This window comes from Misgurnus anguillicaudatus, chromosome 18 (genome assembly GCF_027580225.2).
Source record: "Misgurnus anguillicaudatus chromosome 18, ASM2758022v2, whole genome shotgun sequence".
Classification (NCBI taxonomy): Eukaryota; Metazoa; Chordata; class Actinopteri; order Cypriniformes; family Cobitidae; genus Misgurnus; species Misgurnus anguillicaudatus.
The window spans coordinates 15,501,358-15,526,457 of NC_073354.2; the positions used below are offsets into that span (position 1 = coordinate 15,501,358).

Consider the following 25,100-nt stretch of genomic DNA (forward strand, 5'->3'; position numbering starts at 1 on the left):
GATTTTAGCTTTAAAATGTGTAATATAGTAACATTAAAAAGCATCAGAATTAACACAATACTGTGTTCTACCTTGCACAATGTGTGATTTCAACATAAGAATTTATAATTGTAAATTTTATCTCATTTTCTGCTGAAATTCTCATTACCGCAACGTGTCCGGCTGTGTTTGAACATGCGTTATGTTGTAATTTAATCAAATTAACACAAAAATATTAAGAAAAAAAATAAATAGATGTTTTGCTAGACTACTTTAGATGACAGAAAAAATATTTACTGAATATTCATGTATTATAATAATAATGAAGAAAAATTAGGAAAATGATGTGTCCATGCCTGATGTTCTCATCCTCCGCAACACTTTTTGAGAACAGTTTAAGCACACATACAGAATTTTAATAAAGTTTGATTTTGAGTGATCAAGCACATGGACCAGTTACTTCAAGATGGCTACCAGGTAAGATCATTTTTTTTACAGTTAATTTGAAATATTGTCTTGTCAGAATGCTTACACGACATTTTGATTATCATTACAGCAACAGATGCTTATTAAATGTTAATTTAATTAATAGAAGCATACTACTTTGATTTTAAATGCATGTGCAGAATCTCCAAATTATGTTCTTTCAGGTCTGTCATGTCATTTTGAAAATATGTCAGTGTTGATGTTTTCTGACTGTTGCGGTAATGAGATTTTTTAGGACTAATTTTTTAAATTATGTTACAAAAAGTGTTAAATGATAAGTAAAAGTTTTTAAATTAATGTTCCCATTTACTCCAGACTTTGTTTTTCAATGTCTGGTGGGAAAAAAGTAAATTTAAGCAATTTTTACATTTTCATGCTTGTCATTTTCAAAACCAAGTTTTCGTGAGAATCACTCAAATATATCTACTCTACATCTACTTTAATAGTTTTTATTATCTTCATTAAACACATATAAGTTTGATGTGTGGCAGTAGCCTCCATAACTTTTTTATATTGCATTTAGAAGAAGATTTGCAGTTGGCTGTTGAGTGAATAGAAAAGCTGATATTGTATTTGTATTGATCTGATTTGCTTGAAAAAATCGCCATGATGGATTACTTGACATTGATGACTTAAACTGGCAGGATGACAACAGTTTCTGACCTGCTGTATGCCAACAATGAAGTCATACAGTAGTGATACACTGGCATAACAACCATTACACCTTGCACATTATGAAAGCAGGGAACCTGAACCTATAAACAGATTTAACAGTTTATTTTACCTAGAGAGCATGGATAAGAATGTATCTAATTACCAAGCACATTACCAAGCAAATTACTTCTTTGTGATTGCATCTCTTACTGCAACATTGTATTGCTCAAGCCCAACTGTTTCATTTTAGTGTGTAATATAATTCAGATAATGCACGACACTATGAGCTGATACTTAATGCAGATGCTTTCTTTAAATCCTAAGCATCTCAAGGTCATTTTTTTACTATTTACCAGTAACGGACAACTCTTTCCCTGAGGCCAAAATCAATTTTAATCTCTTAGTAAATAAATCCAACAAAAGAGAATAGTAAATGCATCAACGTGCAGTTTTCTCTTAATCCAAACCAGTTCATTCCTGCAGATGTATTCACACTGGCTTTTTACATTGACAGGACTGGTTGTATTTCCCAGCAACTGCCATTCAATCGTTATTCTGGGTAATAAGTATATATTCCTTACAGAAAATGTATGTTTTGGCCAGTCTTCTATACATGCATCACCTTTAATTGTTTAGCTATAGGAGTTTCATACTGTAGATCTGCTACTCTCCACCATTTTATTATTTCAGTTGCTTTTGAATTGATATTTTCTATTCTTAATGGAGAGGCACTCGGGATAACATCATTCACAGTGTCCATTAATCTAAAGCATAATGCATCTGAGTGTTACTATTGTGTGCCAAATTTCTGTCTTTTCCCACTTTATGAAGAAATAATGTCACGCCCAATAAAGTGCAAACTCATTAGCTGATTAAATGAGCCTTAATGTTTCCAAAATTTTCCACAGAACTAAAAAGAAGAAAAAATATGCCCAACAGCATCTTACGAGTAAGCAAAAAAGCTTGTACGCATACAGCATCACTGTGTAAGGACAAATTGGTGCATTTACATTATTAGCATCTGTTGCTTTAAATTCTGCATTCAGACATTTGTCGCATGCTAATTGCAGTTAAATGCTGTTGGACTGAACAGTTTTAGTGAATGTTTTTGGTCACACTCAGTTCTTTTCATTTAATGTGTGCAGAAGGTGATACACTTTAACCTTACCTTGAAAATGCTTCATCGATGCTGTCTTCCACATCCTAAAAATTAAGTAGACAACACAACATATACACAATTATACATCCATCCATTTATTCTCCAAATCTGCTTGTTCTCTGCAAGGTCAGATGGATCTAATAATATTAATATTAAATTAAATTGATCTGCTAAGTCAGTGGATCTCAACTTTTTTTGACATCAAGGCCCCTTCATTTGCTACGAGAATATTTGAAGACCCCACACTCCTAATTTCTACCCAATAAAATATTTAAAGGGACATATCATGAAAATCTGACTTTTTCCATGTTTAAGTGCTATAATTGGTTCCCCAGTGCTTTTATCAACCTAGAAAATGCGAAAAAGAACAACCTAGTAACTTAGTTTTGGTAAACCATTCTCTGCAAGCATGTGAAAAAATAAGTTATTGAAATTTGGCTCCCCCTGTGATGTCAGAAGGGGATAATACTAGGGATGCACCGATAGGATTTTTTGGGCCGATACCGATTTAAACAGACAACTTCAGGCCGATACCGATATTAAACACTTGTTTACAATACTATACAGTTGGTCTATTTGCTAGTTTATTTCTGCATCAAATTATTTTTACTGAACATGGATTTGATCTAATTAACATTCAACTGACCAACATAATAAGAGAGAAACAAATTAAGCTAAAACAAATATAATAAGACAGCATGACAACCTTCAAAGGTGGTTTGTGCTATTCAGCATTTATTTTATTAACAACATTAACTCATTTTTTTACATATAATGGATTTCTTTATGTAGTTAATTAATAAACAATTAGTATCGGCCTTTCTCGTGCTATTGCCGATATGCCGATGGTTTCAAATTCATAAAAAATCGGCCGATAAATATCAGCGGCCGATACATCGGTGCATCACTAGATAATACCGCCGCTTAATCTGCACTATCCAACCACGACACTGCCATTTAGTGCAGAGATCAGCTCATTTGCATTTAACAGGACACACCGAAAATAACACATTTTTGCTCACACCTACAAAGTGGCAATTTTAACATGTATAATAAATTATCTATATGATATTTTGAGCTAAAATCACATACGTACTCTGGAGACCAAAGATTTATTTGACATCTTAAAAAAAGTATTGTGAAATGTCCCCTTTAAGAGCTTGTATTAAGTACAGTAAAAATATGTATGTTATATTTGTTTTAAAAAATAATCAAACTTAGCATTTTTTTATATGTTTTAGCTTATTGAAATGCTTTTTTATTCTTATTTTAATTAACATTACTCGTCTTAAGACCCTTTGGATGTTGAGAAACACTGCTAAGTAAATAATTTAGACGGCCAACTCTTGAACTAGAATGGCCAGCTCGCCATCTAGTGGTCATATGTGTTAAATGACACAAGTAAAAGGGTAATGTGCACAGTGGTACTGGTTACACTTACTGTATTTGACCTGGTATTTGTTATAAAAAATCAAAAGTATTTTGTACGTGTAGCTGATATGTGGAACAATATTAGCACTGTCCAGCAAAATAATAACAATTTTTTAACGTAGTAGAAGCTACGGGTCATATTTTACAACATTACATTTTTTGCACACTGCTGTCCAGATCTGAAAGAATATTTTGAGGGGTGAGAACCAGATGGGCATAACTGGCATTTCACCATCTTTATAAGAGGGCCATAACAAAAACTATATCATTGTTTGATCTGAGTTTGTGTACTAATTTTAACTTTGAATAACTCCAAATTGATTAAGAATTCACCTGTGTCTTTTTGGCATCCTCATCTAGAGCTTTCATTTGATATGTATATCGCCATTTTACCCAAAATGTCACTTACACCATTCTGGTTCTCACCCCTCCAGTCGAGATACTGCTTAACATTAAAATCTATTCTCAACCTCTCAGATCATTTCTTTAGCTGCTAAAACCCAAATAACCACATTTAAAGGATGCCATCATACCCAAGAGTCATGTTTGATTGGTCGTCTCCTAGTGTTGCTCCGTGGAGATGGTGAAAGGAATGCAGGGAAGAAGGGCTTCCGAAGTTTGTGCTCCATCAAAGCTTGAGTCTTTTCCTCCTCTGTAATAAATCAATAAAAGAGTAACATTTTAAATTATTATATTAATAAATAATACCATTATAATAATTAAAAGTGTTTGAATTGATAAATTTATGTTGTACCTGTAACACTGTTTGGTTCTGATTCTGGCTGAGATTCGGGTTCTGAACAAGAACCACATGTGCGAGTTTTCTTACTTTTATCTGAAAAGAAAAACACATTTGATTGACTCATAATTTGTATCAGCCCTTTTAAAGCATAGTCTCTGCCTTTGCCAAAGTAGGCTATGCATATTGCCAGTGTGCAATATACTCCAATGTAGCAAATGTGCTGATATATTTATCAAAGTGTTATAAGATCTCACCTTCTTGTGCTATCTCCCAGAGATCCAGAGCTACTTTAAAAGCTTGTGCGACTGTCAGGGTCACAGCCTGAGCCTGCGGACAACAGCACAAAACCAAAGGGTAAACTTTGTAGTCCACTAGATGGCGCTAGATACCAAGTATAGATATAGATGATAATAGAAAAGCCTGTAATTTATAACAAAAACACAAATTCTGTCAAAGAGTTAATCACTAACCACATAGTTCTGGCAGACTGCAAACGTATATTTAAACATAAAGTGTAAAAATGGATTACATAAAATGAAAAAGTGTTCATGCACATCTGAAACACTCACTATTTTCTTTTTTTGGCACAGGAAGGCATGGCACTCCAGAGTTTCATTAAATGGGCTTTGGGAAACGTAGGCAAAGACTTTATCCTGAGTTTTATCTGTTGTGCAGTACGATATTCTGCAGAGAAAAGAAATGCAAGCTTTTTTGAGACTATTTCTTACCGGAAAATGAATTATAGGCATATATAAATAAATTATACTTGTGGTGTGTACATTTGCAGATATGTTTCAGGAAATGAAAAGTCAATGGAACTTTGGCACCAGACTATACATTGCAGGAAAATGGCTACATAAATAAGTTGCTTTGATTTCAATATAATAGCATGACCCTCGGTTGAAATATACAGTTTCATTTATAAATGTTAGTGAAAGAGCACTACTTGAAAACTCCACTGGACCAACCCTAAATACTCCTGTCAAAACCTGATTTTGAAGGGGAATAACAGTGTTAAACCTTTATTCTGGGGCTTGTCATCTCTCAGATCCATATTGGTTTATATAAAACCACATAAAAAACTCCTCTAGGCCAAAACATGAGATGGTCTAAGAGGTTTCTGGTTGAACTGTAATAAGACTTTCCAAATGTGGTGTTATACAGTAATACCCTTTCAATCGTTACAACAGTATGAGTTTCTTGTTAGTTGGGAGAAAGGCCTCTAAACACCACAATACTTAAAGGTAGGGTAACAGATTTGATCCTGAAACATTTTTTGTTATGCTGGTTAAAAGTCTCCTCACATCCTGATAGCAATCACTGTGTTAAGTTGTTTAAATGTATTTGTAGAAATTTATGTTATCTGTGAAAGATGTAGGACCAAAAAATGTCCAACAAATCATAGATTTCGGTCCGAACGGACGTTTCCATTTTTGTCCCTCATACGTAAGCATAATTTGAATGCCAACCGCGCAGCGAGTCCACGCAGACACCATACGTCATCGGCGCGTTCACGTGCGCTCACCTCCTGCCTGTAAACAGTGAGAACAGCAAACTTTTCTGCTAAATTGACAACCTACACAGGAGGCACAAAACTAAAGGCATCTTTTATAACAACAACAGCAAAAACTGCCTAGATCAGCAAGAGCAAAAACCGAAATGAACATCGGTAACTTTACTGCTTTACCACGAGATGCAAACAGCTGCAGGAGCTGCAAAGGGTCTGAAAGAGTCGTTGCACAGTTTATTTTGGTAAGGTAGGTACACGATATGTTTGTATTGAGATGGATTCAGATATTCTACTTTGATGAAACATTGTGTTGCTTATGAAATTTGTGTTCGTTTACAGATTAGCGTAACGATATAGTTACTACGTCTACACAACCGAACGTGTGCTTAAACTAATTCTGATGTAAACCAGTTGTTTGGTTATTTTGGAAGTGTTATTCGACTTTGTACTGCAAAGTTTTCTCACGGGTGAATGAGACATGAGATGTGACCGTCTGATCTGTGCGTGTTCATGTGTTTTGAAAGAGGCGTGACTTTGGATGGCGATTTGACTTGAGGGTGGGATCGGGATTTCATTGCTAGGCGGCTACCGTTAGCATTTTTCAAAATGTGTTACCCTACCTTTAATATATTTGTATTTACACAGCTGATCAGATTAAATATATAAATTCAGCCATTCAATAAATGGATAAAAAATACTATAACATAAATAAGAATAATCAGAAATAAAATATTCAGGCAATAGCAGTGTATCAATTTGTGTGTGAAATAATGACGTTTATTAGACAAGAACTGGAGAAAATAAGCTCTGATCTCACTTCATCTACAGTTGTGTTCAAAATTATTCAACCCCCAATGCTGTTAAGGGTTTTAGGGAATTTAGTGTACATTTGTAATTGTATTCAGAGTGAAATCCTACAATGACTTCTTAAAGAACCATATGCAACTAAAATGACATCAATTGGTTTTGTAATATAGTAGTAAATGTTTCTTTTGTGAATTCTTCATTGACACAATTATTCAACCCCTTAAAGAACTACCACTCTGAAGAACAGAGGTTCATTGAAGTGTTTTCAATCAGGTATTGAAAACACCTGTGGATGTCAGGGAACAGCAATAAAGCCTAATAAGCACCAATTAGGCAGCTTTAAAATGACTGTGATACTCAACTCCTTCTAAACATTTGCTGGTGTGGTTACAAACATGGTGAAGTCAAAAGAATGATCCAGGAAGACAAGAGAAGAGGTGATTAATCTTCACAGTAAGGGCAATGGCTATAAGAAGATTGCAAAGATGTTAAACATACCAAGAGACACCATAGGAAGCATCATTCGCAAATTCAAGGCAAAGGGCACTGTTGAAACGCTTCCTGGTCGTGGCAGAAAAAAGATGCTAACTGCGACTGCTGTGCGCTATCTGAAGCGTAGAGTGGAAAAAAGTCCCCGTGTGACTGCTGAGGAACTGAGAAAAGATTTGTCAGATGTGGGTACTGAAGTTTCTGCTCAGACAATAAGGCGCACCCTGCGTACTGAAGGCCTCCATGCCAGAACTCCCAGGCGCACCCCCTTGCTGTCTCCAAAGAATAAGAAGAGTCGACTGCAGTATGCCAAAAGTCATGTGGACAAACCACAGAAGTTTTGGGATAGTGTTCTGTGGAAAATTAGAACTGTTTGGGCCCATGGATCAACGCTATGTTTGGAGGAGGAAAAACAAGGCCTATGAAGAAAAGAACACCTTGCCTACTGTGAAGCATGGTGGGGGGTCAATCATGCTTTGGGGCTGTTTTGCTTCTGCAGGTACAGGGAAACTTCAGCGTGTGCAAGGTACCATGAATTCTCTTCAGTACCAGGAGATATTGGATGACAATGTGTTGCAGTCCGTCACAAACCTGAGGCTTGGGAGACGTTGGACCTTTCAACACCACAATGATCCCAAGCATACCTCCAAATCCACTAGAGCATGGTTGCAGAAAAAAGGCTGGAACATTTTGAAGTGGCCATCGCAGTCACCAGACTTAAATCCGATTGAGAACCTCTGGTGGGACTTAAAGAAAGCAGTTGCAGTGCGCAAGCCTAAGAATGTGACTGAAGTGGAGGCTTTTGCCCATGATGAATGGGCGAAGATACCCGTAGATCGCTGCAAGACACTTGTGTCAAGCTATGCTTCACGTTTAAAAGCTGTTTTAACTGTAAAAGGATGTTGTACTAAGTACTAAGATTGAATGTCACTTGGGGGTTGAATAAAACTGAAAATGATGTGAGCACAGAAAAGACATTTGTGGTTATTTCATTATAAATGTTATGTTATATTTGTCTGACCTACACATGCCTCTTTGATGTAATTGTAAGCAGGATGACTGAATGATCAAAATCAATGTCAAACCGGCCAAAACAATCAATTTCAGTTGGGGTTGAATAATTTTGAACTGTACAACTGTCTCTGATGCACAACCTGAATATAAACTCTCAAGACTCTCTATTACCATTTCCCTTCCTTCTTTCACTAAATTTAATGTAGATGTGGTGAATTATCATTTATTCCTGTCTGTGGTGCATTCCACAGCATCAATAATGAAGAGGTAAAATCTGAAAGGGAAGAAAAGTTTAAATGTTGACCTGATTCCACGTTTCAACATAATGCAAGGCGGAGAAAGTTTGGTCTTGAACAACCCATGCAATGGGTCAAAAAGGGATGAGCCCAGCCCGCTGGGTTGTAATTTAACCCATGCAGGGTTGTTTCAACCCAAAATGCTGGGTTATTTTAACCCATTGTTGGGTCAAATATAAAAAAATTTAATTGGGTTAACTGTTTAGTAAATGCATCTGTTGGTCGTATTTGGGGGAATGGACAAGCAACCGAAACATTCGTATGGGTTGGAGGATAGGATGTTTTAACCCAATGCTGGAAAAATATTGGACAGAACAAATGTTAATAAATAAACTTATGCTGAGTTGTTTCAATGCAAATTTATATATAACCCAACATTTTCAATATTTACCCAGCACTGGATTAAAACAACCCAGCTGAATTTAGAGTGGACAAAGTTTTGTACACTTTTTTAAATTCTGCTAGGCTATCTTTAACCCAGTACTGGGTAAATATTAACAGAAGTTATGTTGAAAATGGTTCAATAATGGTTGGCTTAAAAACAACAACCCAGCATTAAAAATAACCCAGTATATTTAAAGTGCAAATTTAATACCATAATAAAAAATGAATTCAACATTGCACACTTGAAATGAGCCCCTTTTACTTCTGAAATGAAATCTTTCAACATTTTGTAAGCGAAACATTCATTTATCTTGACAATGATTCTCTTAATATAGACTTGCACAGTGCTTTTAGTTTGGCTCTACCACTTATTGTTTCTTTACTTTGCCTGGCTGGGTCTCTACACATTACAGTAAATTACAACACTTAGAATGGGAAAAAAGCCAAAGTCTGGTTTATTCTTTCCATGAATCCCCATAAACAGTACTTGCAAGACTGTTGTGAATCTCATTACACAAATCACCCAGAAGATGTGTGGCTTAGCAATATAAAGTCTTGCACAAACAATATATCTATATATATACACCAGTGGTGTGTTCTTTCCTATATATATATATATATATATATATATATATATATATATATATATATATATATATATATATATATACATATACATATACATATACATATACATATACACATACATATATATATATATATATATATATTATTGGACAGAACACATCAATGGGTTACAATTAACCCAACTGCTGGGTTTTATACCCCACATTGTAAAAAAAATCAGTAGAAATTACAATGTTATTGCAGCTGGGTTGCCGGTAATTTACCGTAGATTTAAATTTATATTATTTACCGGCAAGAGTTTGTTCAAAGTTACATAAATTATAAATATTAACAAGTCTTTGGGGTGGTTTCCCGAACAGGGATTAGTTTAAACCAGGACTAGGCCTTAGTTTAATTAGGAAATATAACTAGTTTTAACAAACATGCCTTACTAAAAACCTTACTTGTGACCATTTTAAGGCAAAACAAAGAGCACTGATGTATTTTAAGATATGTCAGTGCAAGTTGTTTTCAGTTTGGACAGCTCTTACATTTAGTTTAGTCTAGGACTAGTCTAATCCCTGTCCGGGAAACTGCCCCTATATCTTGTACAGAATAAAACTATACAATAACAGCCTCACGCACAGCATTCTGGGAACCAGAAATCATCATCAACCTTTTTCTGTTTTTTTGCTTCAGATTTTGTTTCTCAGAATGTTTTGCTTGATGCTGTTTTTTTTTTACTCTGTAAAGACAAAGACTTGTAAATGTTTAATGTTCATTTAACTTTGAACAAAATGTTGCCAGTAAAAAACATAAATTTAAATCTACGGTAAGTTACCGGCAACCCAGCTGCAATTTCTACGAAATTTTTTTACAGTGAACATCAACACAACGTTGGGTCATTTTTTACCCAGCATGGGTTAATTTTTAACCCAGCATGTGTTCTGTCCAATATTTACTTATATTAACTTATTATGAGTCAAAAAGCCATTTTTAGAGTGTATATGCTGGTAGTAGTATAATCGATGTGTTTATTTCAATGAAACAGCACAGAATGATCTGAATTTGCAGTGTGCATTTTCTAAGAAACAGAAAAAATTGCCCTTTAACCTTTACCATTTCTGATGAAATAAAGCTGACAGCTCCTACCAAGGCCAGACAAACACATCATCTCTACTTTTCACTAAAAATAGAAAGAGAACGGCTGTTTTTCCCCCTCATTATTTATATAAAAAACACCACCTCATTTGCACTCCTTTCATTTTCCTCACTGTTTGTATCTAAAGAGATACAGAAAACCCAAATTCAGTGCTTCACCCTTCAAATGACTATCCAAGACTCCCTGAGGGCTGGTTTGAAATAGCATTTGTTATAACATTCTGACTGAACTCTGATACACCGTATCGTCCCCTGGCATTTGTGTTTATTTTCCGAGCCCCTTTGAAAAGCAAACTAGAGCTCTATGATCAAAGTCTACACTGATCACATTCTTGAATGTCAGACTCTAGGCGCTCTAAGGCATTTTCTTTTATCCTGACAGAAACATGCTTTACCTGGATCGGGATAGTAAGACAGAAATAAAAACAATAAGAATCCTGGTGCTGCAGAGAGCATTTTGTCCTGTTACATGAGCTCTCTGTGTGCTACATAGGAATCCTTATGTCACTACTTTAAATATCCAGAACCCCACAGAGGATCTCTGATGGGTGCGAGCGGGACCGTACGCATGATGGAGGAGCTCCAGTTACAAGGACATAGTGTGATGTTCTGCTGGCATAGATATGAGAAACAGTGTGGTTTTTGTTGAGATATGAAGAGTTTCGTTGCAAAACGAGATAAATCCATTTTTTAACATTTTTGTCAAAACATTTTTATTATTATGTTATCATGTTATTATTTTGTTTTATGGTGCTACTTAGCAGTATTTTTAAGTTATGAAGGTTTAAATCAAAACAAACCAACTGCAGTTGCATTGAAATTAATTGGAATGCACAACCAAACAACGAGATTTCTGAACAATTAAAAAAACGGTAGTTATCTCGTTTCGCAACGAAACTCTTCATATATTTCCTTTATGTACAATTAAAAGAAGAATGTAAATACTAGACACTTTCTGTTAAGCATGACAGCTTCTGTGGCCTTAAAGTTAGCAAAGTGTCTGGTGGTTGCAAATTTTAGTGTCTTGGTGGATGCATGCAATAGGCATTCCAGTTTTTAGGCATAATGCAAAAATAATACTCATTGATGCACTGTTTGCATGCTATATTGTAGGGAGGAATGCATATTTGGATACAGTTGGGAGAGGATTATGAACACCCATGATTCCCATGACTGAGTTTCTGGTATTGCTGATAAGACAACACTGGGACCCCACTCTGCATTCTTAAACATCCTTTAAGCCTTGCCCCACCCCCAATATTTATTTATTTATTGGTTTATTTGAATAGGAAAAGTACATCCAAAGAGCTAAAAAATATTTAATTTGGATTGGATTGTAATTGGAGACTATAGCACGTGCCAATTTGCGACTGGGTCCCAATATGATCCAAGCATGCCCTCTGTAGATGTTTGAATGACAGACTGAAATGGTAATGATTAACTGGTTACTGATTTGACTACATAGGTCATGTTGTTATCAGTGTATCCATGTTACAGAAAAAAAGTTACAGACTTCGACAGACCAAAAATATTCCAACTATTGATTGGAAGTGAATGAACATGGAATGCCAACATGTCCTCACTCACAACTCATAACATTCACATTTAGTCAGGACTCCTTGGTGTCACTTTTTAACATACAAGGTACCCGTACAGTAATATACCCAAAAAGATTCAACATTGTACTATGTTTTGAATACCTGTAAAGGTACAAAACATAAACCTTATGGTACCACCCCAGCGACAGAAAAGGTACAGTTTTGTACTTTTTTTCTGATAGTGCAGATCAGTGGAGAGCTGCAGTGATGGTTGTCCTTCTGGAACTTTGTCCCATCTCCACCCAGGAACTCTCAAAAGACCATTGGGTACTTGGTTACCTATCAGGGTCTTCTTCGCCGATTGTTCAGTGCGGCTGGCCGACAAGCTTTAGGAAAGTTCTGGTTATGCCAAATGTCTACAATATATTTGAGAATTATGAAGGCTACGGTGCTACATGGAACGTTCAGTGCAACAGAAATTTGTTTAGCTGTCCTCAGATCTGTGCCTTGCAACAGTCCTGTCAGTGGGCTCTGCAGACGTACTCTAACCTCATAGGTTGGTTTTTGCTCTGATATGCATTGTCAGCTGTGAGGTCTCTCTTTTGTAGAAAGGTGTGTGTGTGTGCCTGTCCAAATCATGTCCAATCAACTGCATGGGTTGACTCCAAACATCTCAGCAACGATCTGAGCTAAGCAACTGAGCTAAATTTTAAGTGTTATTGCAAGGGTTCCGCATGCATTTTTTTCTTTTTAATAAATTTAAAATTCTAAAATACCTTGTCATTATGGGGTACTGAGTGTCGATTATTGAGAAAATAATTTAAATGATTGTATAAGGTGCAAAATAATAAAACAAGTTAAGGAGGTCTGATTACTGAATGCACTGTGCATTAATAATACTATTTATAAGGTTTATTCTGTAAATGGAAACGTCTTCGATGAGGTCATTGGTCTCTGTGTCTGAGATGATGATTCCTTTAGGAGAAACAGTGAGGGTCACCTTCCTGAACTTTTTGGCGCCGGCACGAGCCTGCAATTGACAGAGGAGAAAAATTATGTTGCTCAAAATTTGCTCTTTTTATACCTCGGCAGACAGAATTTTTTTCAATTCAGAGTTCTGTTTCAATTTTGTCTTTGACTTTTCTCTAAAAAAATTGCTTTAATAGAAATAAACACATACAGTACGGCGAATTTTTTAAAATAAACTAAATTATGAAGCTTTACATTTAAGAGCTTTTAAGATATAGATGAGATTATCTGGTTTGGATCAATTATAAGGGGGGATGGGTCGAAAGCTATTTCATGTATTGTGACTTTTAACACTTATTAAGAGTTGAATTTCTTATGCAAAACATATGCAAAGTGTCAAAAAAGCAGTTGGACGTATGACAGCATATTTCTGTGCCCAATGCACTTCGCCAGGGTTCGTACAAGTTTTGGAAAGTTTAAATATGAAAGATTCATATGTAACAATCTTGCTATTTTCCTTTTATGGGCTATTTTAGTGCAGGAAGTACAGTGGAAGTCCTTATATGGGCACTTTAACCGGAATAGCACACTCACACACCAACCAAGAGCTGACATGAAATCAACATTACCAAAGAAGTGTGTTGTTGTTTGTGGGGAAACTTAAGCTTGTTCAGCTTTCCAAAGATCCCAGTATTATGGAAACAATGGATATCATTTGCTTATCTGGGGTAGCAGCGATGTGATGTGTGTGCGTTTGTTAAAGCTGGATTTCGTTGAAATTGGGCAGGTCATGAGTCGCAAGTGGTAAGTAAAACTGCATCAAATGTCTGTGTTTTCTTGACAATCGGCACACAAGTGCATATAATGTAAACGACATGAACATGTAGTGAATCATAGTTATCCAGAGATAGTGGGATAATGGTGTGTTGCTTGCTTGTGACACACTCCACCCCGTGGTACGCCTCAGGAGCTCGAGCTTATTCGGAAAGAATCGGTACAGCTGATCTGTCTTGTATAATTCTGATAAAACTAAAGATATAAGAAGAATGTAGTACTACTCTACGGGTACTCTAGATTAACATGATGAAACAGCATGTTATGTGAGCTTTAAAGGGACACTTCACTTAGTAGCCAATGTAACTACTGAAGATTCAAGTTTTAAATAGGAAAAATATTGAAACTCTTTGGTTATTTTTTAGGCGCCAGACCCAGAGATCAGCTCAATGGATTCCAAAACTGTAAGAATCAAATGTTTAACTCTAGGGGAGCTGGAAAATGAGCATATTTTCAAAAAAGTGGAGTGTCCCTTTAAGGAGAAATTTTTGAGCTTAAACATTTTTATTTTATGGCTGTCTACTGAAGAGGTTTTATCAGTACTTTTCTTTCTTATTGGCAGGAACAGTTGGACAAACAACTTTATCACAGTTCAGCTTTGAAATACCGTTCATAACTCAACGCCCGAAAACAATATCTTTAAAAGGTCAGCAAAGTCCATGTGGGCCATTAAATCTAACAAGGCTGACCTTGCAGATATATATATATATATGCTTAGGTGGTGTTTCTGTGATCAAGTAAAATGAAAACAAAAGTCTGTCGAATTTTTTTTCCGCTACACAGAACCATTTATGTAACTGAAAGGTTTTGTGGATGTTAAAGAAGAACCATACAGTCGAGAAAAAAAACCTTTTTAGTAGGCTTTAATCCTTAATTTTAAGAGTGTATGGGCGAGGGAAAGTTACACTTCAAGTGTGGAGAGGAGAGAAACAGTACTTCTCAAGGACAAATGAAATCAGGCAAAGCGTATCTGGAGGGTCTTTCTTCACCCCAGGAGACAGTCAACACTGATTTAAAAAGCAAATGATGAAGAAGTGCAGCGAAACTCATCTCAGGGATTCAAAGCTTGGCAATAGGTTTGCTGAAAGATAGTTGTCACTTTCCGGCAGTATATTCTGATAAAACTCTTACAGGAAACAGTATTTTCTAACCTTAAACATAAATGTAATAAAAATGTTTTTCCATGAAAAAATTATTATCATTATAATACTTTTCTATCTATGTGTATTATCTTATATGGTATCTTTAATATTTTTACTAGAAACTATTTTTATTTTTTTGCAGTGTAAGTAGTCCCTGGACTGTCAAAAAACCATTTGGCTTCTGTTGCATTGCGTCAATTTGACACTAATGAGAACAATGTTTATTCCATGCAGTAAACTCAAAGGATATCAGTGCATTAAAGCGGCTGTTGCATTTTTTTGTACCAGCATGTTAAAATCTTACTACTCTCTTGACCGTCTTTTACTCTGTTACTTTGGTGACTGACCGTGCTAACAATCCTCCTGATGGCAGCTGCTGCCATGTCTTCTCCTTTTGGCTGGCCAACCAGAGTCATGCCCAGATACTTCACATTAAACACCATTCCTTCCAGCAGAGTCTCCTTGGTGTCCGTCCAATTCTCTGGGAGCTCTGGAAACACAAAATGAAACCTCTTTCAAACTCAATCCTGCCTCATGGCCTTTCAAGAATCACGTTTTCAAAGCATATCAAGTGCTTAAAATGAATTACACGAAGATTTATTGATTTTCTCGGCAGGACATTACAACAAAGATTTTTTTTTTCATCCACTAGAGTTTTTTTTTCAATCTTTATTTGGCCACAACTTTCTCTCTGTTTCAGCAAATGGAATGATTTTTGGTGACAAATCTTATATTTACATATATTTTAAGAAAATGCTTTTAATTTTTTCAAAAACTCAACGATATACCGTGGGCAAATTTACTACCCTTTCGTGGTGTTAGTGGATGAAAACATCCACTAAATTCAACGGCTATAAAAATGTATCAGATGAATATTTTTTCCATAAATCTGTTAATCAACCTCAGTACTGATCAAAACTACCAAATCTTCACAAAAATGCCATGATTTTAACTCTTTAATTGCCAAGTAAGTGGTGTCACTGATATGGGGAGAAAACACACAAAATTACAATATAAAAAGTGATTGTAAACTGGATTTTTGTTTACCTTTTTCTCGTACATGTCAAAGATTGGTAAAAACATTGGCTTTTATGCATTTTTAGTTTTTGTGTAGCATAATTTTATTTTTTTCTCCCTAATTTATTGTTAGTGGCTATTTTTGCCATTGACCTCCATTATAACCAATTTGATTGCAGACTGCAGAGCTATGACACCTTTTTTATCATGCATTTTTAATGTTGGTGTTTTTTTCCTTTTGCTAAGAGTTCAAATTTGTCATTTTTACTGTTGATCACCATGTGGCACTATTAACACTTTAGTAGGCCTATGCAAAACAGAGCTTAATTTCTGGCTTGTTGAGTTATATGGAGTATAATTACATATTAAAAGCATATTATTGTGTGTGTGTGTGTGTGTGTGTGTGTGTGTGTGTGTGTGTGCATGCGCGTGTGTGCGTGTGTGTGCGTATGTGTGTGTACATGAAAAAAAATCTGTAAAAATCTTCTCTGCATCAAATTTATGAACATAATTTATTATGAACACAAAAACAACTTCAAATAAACTGATCAATGAAGCAAGAGTAGAAGATGGATGGAGAACTACACAATAACTACACACTAATATGCATTTATTATGGAGTTATACTCCATATAACGCAACGTACAAGCTAGAAATTAAGCACTGTTTTTGCACAGGGATACTAAAGGGTTAATAGTGCCACATGGTGATCAACAGTAAAATGACAAATTTGACCTCTTAGCAAAAGGAAAAAAACATTTACATTCAAAAATGCATGATCATAGCTCTGCAATCAAAAAATGTGGTTATAATGGAAGTCAACGGGGCAAAAACAGCCACTAACAATAAATGAGGAAGAAAAAAAAATAAAACTGATGCTACACAAAAACTAAAAATGCTTCAAAGCCAATGTTTTTACCAATATTTGACATGTCCAAGACTGTTAAAAAGGTTTAAAAAATCCAGTTTACAATCACTTTTTATATAGAAAATTGGTCATTATGTGTGTGTTTTCCCCCAAATCAGTGACACCACTTATAATCTTGGCAATTAAAGAGTTACAATCATGACATTTTTGTGAAGATTTGGTACTTTAGTACTGAGGTTGATTAACAGATTTATGAAAAAAAATGGGGGAAAAACATTCATCTGATACATTTTTATAGCCGTTGAAACAACACGAAAGGGTAGTGAATTTGAACAATGCACAAGGGTTAAGATTCACAAAAATATTCTCAGCATAAAATATTATTAAACAATGTCTTGAACCTTGAAACACTTTGGTGCTTGTTTCCATGTAGGCGCACATGCTAAAAACTGTGCCACACAGTGAGCTTTAAATAGCTTTAAAGTCCCATTTGGGTCCAATACAAAACGCTGTAGGCTTGCAGAGCTAGATCATGAGATATGAACACGGTCTGTACACGACTAAGAGAGATTCACTGCCCTGCTATTGAAACTGTGTTATAACACAATTCCTACTATTACACATAGACTATAAATACAGTGACCTCCACAAGTACTGGGACAATTAAGGCAAAATTGCTCTGTTGTCAAGAAATGTCTTAAAATGTGAATATGAGACAAAAGTGCAGAATGTCACGTTTTATTTTTCACCTGTTTTAATACAAATGACCAACTCATTGGAGCAACACATTTGTATTTTAATTCTATCTAATGTGATCACACTGACACCACTGGCTCACAAGTGTTAAGTGGTAAGCTTTATTTACACATTGTGATGCCTTTGACCCATAAATCAATGCTAGGGAGGAGAGAAAGCTCATGTAATGTGACAATGTCCTGTGTCCTGCTCTGTCAGAACTGTGCATGAAGCCATCTGCTCCCAGCAGCACCAGCTGTTTGTGTCCAGAAACGCAATTCAAACACCACACATTTTTCAACAGCAAGTAAAATATTAACCTACAGTATGAAGACAACCAAATCCATCTAACCTCCAGGCCGGTAGGAAAAGTACACTCGTGCTCAGTCAGCACTGCAGTCATCTCTTACATCTAAAGCCTAGATGGGCAACAGGGCATAGAAAGAAATCAGAAGTAGCCAAAAAGCCCTAAGCAACAGTTCCCAGCATGTAAGCTCATTAAGCTTCCTTGAACTGTTGCTGTGTATTTGTCATACTGAAATTCTGAAGTGGAAATGCTGACACACTAAAAAAAAATATTTTTTCAGCAATGAAACTACAGGTATTGAAGACTGCTTACATACACCATGCAGACTGCTAAAATGAATAATTTATCAGATTAATGTTGATGCTCCAGGGCCTTCACATAATTAGTTTGAACCATTAGATTACTAAATTCATTAAACTTTGCTAAGGTTATTACAATACAGTAAAACAAACAAATAAGGCCAAGAGAGCTAATGGTAATGCAGATGCAACATTAATATTGGGTGTGAGAGTGGCATTTTTACAGCACATCGTTTGATGTCTGGGTTGGTACTGTATGTGTGTGTCTGTGTGATAAAGTGATTCAATTTGTGCAAACATAAAATGCGGTTATTGGAGGCGCTGAGATGTGCTGTAACCACATTTGTGTCTGTGGTACAAAAGCTTCATGGCATTAATCCAGATTGATCTGGTCGTGGTTTAAAGGTTTCTGTGATGCAACGCTTAAGCTTTTAAATCAATAGAAATGTACCAGCATACATTATGTTGTTTACAGTTTAGAAAGCACATTAATCTTTTACATATTAGTGGCAATCTATTTTTGCCTCAAGATAAAAAAATGCATGCCAGATTAGACATGAGAGGAACATTAGCAGTTAATTTTCTTAAAGGTGATCAGTTTGGTTCTCATAAAGGTGATGAGGAGATGTGATAATTGGGCCTGTGGATGAACTGTCACATTGAAGTGAAGCAATTGAGACGGTCTGCTATGAATATTACAAGCTTAATGGTCTCATTTACACTCAAAAGTCAGATGAATACTTAGCGTGTTATATCCCGATAAATATAATGACTGCATTTCCATGATGAGATTAATTAAAACATGAGCTCACACATAAACAGGGCCAGGGCGGTTGCCCATAGCAACGTGTAAATCAAATGACCAGATTCCTGAAATGATGTTGATGCACTGTCTGCACACACACACATTTTTTTTTACCTTTTTTATGTATCACATAGTGTGGAATATGAATACCACAAACTTCTAAAGTATGTGTTTTACTAATGAAAAGTAATTTTATTTAGCTACAATCACATTGATGCTGGCATCAGAGACGTCTAATTTCTCTTCTGCCATTTGACGTGTCTCAATAATGAGTGTTGGTAAGAATCTAGGACATTTCCTTGACGGAATATAGGACATGAGGAGAATGAGAGGAGAGTAGGAGATTCAGAGTTAAAATCTCTTCATGAAACAAAGGTTCTTTCATGCTAAATTTTTTGGTTCTTTATGGAGCCCTTTATTTTCTTAAAAAGTTTCCTTTGAATCAAACTCTAATACATCTGAATAGAGTAAAAACAGCAAGGTCTGAATATTTAATATTGTGCTTTCAGAAACAAAATTGTTTGAGCTTTGTTGAACACACCATATCTTCATCAAATTTCTCTGTTCAGGACAATGCATGCAGAGGACACCACAGGAGTGTCAGGCCAAGATCCGTTGCCTAGCAACATAAGTGCTACAATGGGGGTGTTGGCATGCAAACATCAGTTACTATTATAATAATAAATGTATTACAATCATCAAATTATAAATGCATCAATATGACAACAATATAAAAATATTTCACATTTATATGTGAAAAAAATAGATTTATTCTCAGAAGAAATAATAAAAAATTTAGGGCTCACTTATTTGCAGCATTGTCACATTTTTGATGAGATTCCATAAAAAATCTTTGCAGTTAAATCAAAGGATGCAAACAGATGCATTGCACAAAAGCAAACAGAGGACATTTCTTATTTACGTTTAGATTTATGCATTTGGCAGATTTATCCAGAGTGACTTATGTGGCGTACACACCAAACACGAAGCGTGTATTCGCATTGCGTTCCTCGCTCAATATTACTCGCTGGATTTAACATTGGGTCAGGTGAATTTTATAGCCGAGGCAAATAGCACTTGTTTTCACAGCTATCACGCTCAATTCGTATCATTTGCATCGCATGTGCAAGTTCCTGTATATTCACGTCTTTGCATTGAATCTTCTTGAGCAAATCATTGAATTCGCGTTTGGTGTGTACGCAGCATAATGGGGCGTACACACCAATATCACATTCCTCGCTTGCGGAATTTAATTTCGTGTCATGCTAATTTTTCGCTTGAGTTTAATATTTTTAACTTCCACAAAACGTGTTTGCGGCCATAACGCCGCCAATTCGCATTATTGGCATTGCCCTGCACGAGTTTGTGTCTATTTGTGTATTTGCATTGACTTTGTATGTTATCTACTCATGCAGATCGTTGAATTTGCATTTGGTGTGTACGCCCCATTAAAGTGCATTATGATATATGAAAAGTTTGGTTCCAAAACGCAATAAACGGCATGTTTAAAATAATAGTAACCACCAAAATCAGTATTGTATCAGGTCGGTATTAAAAAGCAAAATCTTCATTTTACACAAAATCCGATATCTGCCGTGTTATTCTGTCATCTTTTCTCTCGTTTTTCCCAAAATGTGACAAACGCCAGTCCTCCTTCTCTGCAGAATGCAATAAATCTGCTCAACAAATCACAGTGCACCATTCCACGCATTGTAAAGAATAATGGCAGCGCTTTGATTACACACAGAATCCTAGTTTTCCTCCTCTACTTTGTACTGTGATCAACAAACAAACAAAAACAAAATAATACTTTTGATGGCACTTTTTGATAAACCTGTTGTGGTTTCTGTGGCGAGGAAGAAACATAAGCTATCAAAATTGAATAATTTACGGGGGGCACTCGGGAGACGGAAAATGCCGGCTGGTGCTTGTTTTTACACGACAGCTTCAAGCTTCTGTCATGCTAACACATTGACCTCAGGGGATCTTATAAAAAACTTTCCATTATTTTACTAAAAGTCAACGAAAATCGAGCAGGACCAAAATTTTTTACAGCTGATTGCTGTCAAAAAAGTTCAGCGACGACGTCCCAAGGATGACCACAGTGATGCCAATGTTCTTATTATGACCAAGTAAGTGTATTGATTAATGCCATTAATGTTTATTTTTTTAATCAGTGTATAGCACTAGTAGTCCATTAAATGAATATAACATGGAAAAGATGAATGCACATTTATATATTGATTTAATAGATTTATAACATTTTGGAAAAAAAACTTGTCATGGAAACAATAATCAGTTTTTATAATAAATCTTTGAAAATCAAATTATGGATTTTTCATCTTGTCACTTTCTTAGTATAGAAAACACATTTTTACCCAAATTAGTCAAAATGGATTTATTGCGTTTTGGAACAAACTCTTTATATATTTTATCAGTATTTGTGTTCCTGGTATCAAACCCTTAACCTTTTGCACTGCTAATTTAAGCTGCCATGAGCTACAGAAACATTTACCTTATTTAAAATTATTCTAACTGTGGGTTCACACTAAATGCGAGTTCGACGATTTGCGCGAATAGTTTACATACAAAGTTGAATGGTGCAAATTGAGCGTTGTCGCGGCAAATGGCGGAAAAATGCACCGCGTTAACCAATCAGGAGCATGCTGTAGTAGTGACATGATTACAGAAAGAGAGCGGAGCCACAGAAGCCCCTCCCATGACGCGAATTTCCACGTGAATTTCTTGATGACTAGAATTTCACGCGGCTTTCACGTGCGAATGAAGCGAGTACACTAAAACTGTTCAAGTGGCAAACTAGGCGCGGCAGACGCGATTTTGACGCCTCAAACGTGGCTTGTGTAAACCCACGGTAACTGTGGTAAATTACAAGTGCTTAAGAGTTACAAAGTTACATCACGATTCAAACAGTTTAAAGGTAAAGATTAAAGGTAAAAAGCTGTTGGAGAATAACCCTCATTCATCTCTGTTCCTTCTCCTCCAAGTCATTTTACGTCTGTAGAGGCCTTTAATTACGAGTGTTATCTCTTGCATGCATGACTGCGCAAATGGAATTAATGAAGAGAGGAAACGAGGTTTTTCTTACGACTGAAAGAGAAAAGACAACATCTCCTCCCTCGAGGCAACAAAAATAACTTTCTTCAAAAACTGAATGAATTAATGACTTTCTACTTGACTTGACAATTGCTGGGAACGAATACACACAGGACTTCCTTACAAATATTTATAGATATAGCCTATATGTGTCATCATCTTCATCTTAATTTTTTTCATCTCAAACTCTCTTTTGGTTAGAATGAAATACAAATGGATTTTTAAATGGATTTTGCATAAATAAACAATCATCATTCAACATATCTGTGTTTCTGTGGCTAAACTGGTAGCACACTCTGTTTGCAAAGATTTTTGAGTCAATTATCATGAAACACAAAATGTATACCCAAAATTGACAAAATGTATACCCAGAATGCACTTTAAGATGCCTATATTATGTAAAATCCATTTTGACAAGGTGTTTGGACACAAATATGTGTTGGCAGTGTGAACACAACAACCCTACGATTAAAAAAATCCACCTATTTATTAATCCCCATTTGACATGCTGTTTTGATTCTCTTGTTAATGTGATGTCACACAAACAAAGTCCCGCCCACAGCCACTGACCTACGTTTAACTTAACCAAAAGTTTTTCTAAATGTGTTTGTTAGCACAGTGAAGCTTTAATGCAAAAAAAATACTGTCCCAGAATGTATTCACAGGACTCAAATCTAGTTTTAACTGAAAGCAGCTCATTTGCATTTATGTGAAAACAGACTTTTTTGCTCCCACCCAAATAGGCATTTTGGAAATGCTATAACAAATGATATGTGGGGCATTTAAGCTGAAACTTCACAGACACACCTGAGACTTATATTACATCTTGTAAAACTGGGCATAATATTGGCCCTTTAGGGGATAAAAGCACCTGCCAAACATAAAAAATATTTTCAAACTTCAGTCATTAACTGCATAAAGTGTATTATTGCAACGGATTATAGATGCTCTTCCTTCACATCTTTCATAAAAATGTTTACAACAAAGAGTAAATCTCTAATATGCAGATAATAATGCACTTATTATTGAGAGAAAGTCAAATAAAATGATAACACAAGTTTAAGTTCTGGCAGGAATAAAACTTCATATAGGAACCATTGTGGGTGCTTCCTCAGCACTTTGTCCTGATAAGGGAGCAAGCAATGCTACTGGCTTTACCCTTTAGAGAAAGGTCATGTTTGAAACCATTTATCAACTTCTGCTGTTCAAAGCAAAGTTCTGCTAGATAAGAGAGTGCAGGCACAACTTCTCTTCTTTACAAATGCAAAGAAACTGTGTCTGAGTGAATTTTTTTTTTTTTTAAGAATAACATATTCAAAACGGAAAAAAAACATCACATTTAAAGAAATAATTATTACAGCGGAGAATAAAAACGATCTCATAGTTTACTCACACTGATGCCTTCCTAGGTGCATATGACACATACATCTATCAATAAACTAATTCAAATGACTACAGTAAGTTAATACTTTATATGAAGAGCTCAGATGCAAAACTATCTAAGTGCGCCTGACATGTTTTCTTGTAAATTAGCTTTTTTTTAACATTGTCGCTTGGGTTTTGAGTTAGAGCAACTTTTTGTAACATAAAATGACATCCTAACCCAAACCCTGATTCTAACCCCAACTCCAAGCGACCATGATTTAAAAATAGACAAAACATGGAGAAACCTATATATTACAGTAAATGACATCCTAAAGCAAAGCCCAAATCTAACCCTAAACCCAAGCGAAAATGGTTTAAAAAACAGAAAACAAATGAGAAACCAATACATAAAACAACACGAAAACGGGAAGGACAGGCATATGCACGCAAAATTGGAATTTGGTGTATCTATTGCACGATAATCACACTGTGTGTTAATTGAATGCATTTGGTGAGAATGGGTTGGCATACAGGTATGATGCAGTCAATTATGGGATCATTTTCATTTTCCAGTAAACTATATTTTGCGTTTAAAAACTTGTGGTAATGAACTCAACACAATGATTTTTAGGTTGTTATATAACTTTAGCTGAGCTTATGAGAAATCCATATAGTACATTGGCAGACACCAAATGGTTAAATCATGATTTATTCAAAATGCACTGTAAATATTTGGGTGTAACAGCACACAGTCCTCTATACAGGTCTATAATGGGTAAGACACCTGTCCTCCGTGTAAACTCCTTCACTACTGTATTGCTTTCATATAATGCTGCCCAATTATAAGAAATAGACTGATGTCTTTCACTGGGTCTCAGCTGGTGTGTGAGGCAAAAGTGATGTCCCACGGGGTATTGGCTCTAATGCATTCACTCTATGTAATGCTAATTGTGGGTTTTGAGCCAATGCCCACATGACCTGCTTGCATTCAGTAATGGCTGAGGTCAAAGGCCAAAACACTGAAAACACTGCCAATGGATAAAGAAAGATCCACAGCAACCTTGGTAAGCTTAACCACATCCAACATGCCTAATGACTTATTTTCTTTTAAGAACTGCTTATAAATCTTACACTGCTTATGGTTGGAAAATGAGACACCTAGATACACTGTCAGAAAAATCAAAAAAGGTCCTTTTTAAGAAGTACACCTTTGCACCTAAATACTTCATATTAGTACATCAAAGGTACATATTGGTACCAAAGAGTGCATTTTAGTACATTGGAACCAAATGTATAGCTATCTGGACCTAAATGATACGTATTGGGACCTTTTTAATGGGTACTGCCCAGTGACAGCTATAGGGACCATTTTTTAACCATTTTTTTCAACATTAATAAAGTACATTTATTTTCACTACGGTCCTATAA

General features: G+C 35.7%; 1 protein-coding gene across 3 annotated transcripts in view; it reads right to left on the bottom strand.

The window, feature by feature from the left end:
• The window catches only part of LOC129429020 (low density lipoprotein receptor adapter protein 1), a 38,580-nt gene that overhangs the window by 3,473 nt on the left and 10,007 nt on the right, over nt 1-25,100 (bottom strand). For all 3 annotated transcript variants that reach the window (XM_073855936.1, XM_073855937.1, XM_073855935.1), the window contains exons 2-8: nt 15,510-15,652; nt 13,131-13,247; nt 5,021-5,131; nt 4,706-4,778; nt 4,464-4,544; nt 4,243-4,361; nt 2,288-2,322 (exon numbers count right to left, since the gene is read on the bottom strand). In XM_073855936.1, the coding sequence (XP_073712037.1) occupies nt 2,288-2,322; nt 4,243-4,361; nt 4,464-4,544; nt 4,706-4,778; nt 5,021-5,131; nt 13,131-13,247; nt 15,510-15,652 (679 nt within the window). The remainder of the gene's footprint in view (nt 1-2,287; nt 2,323-4,242; nt 4,362-4,463; nt 4,545-4,705; nt 4,779-5,020; nt 5,132-13,130; nt 13,248-15,509; nt 15,653-25,100) is intronic.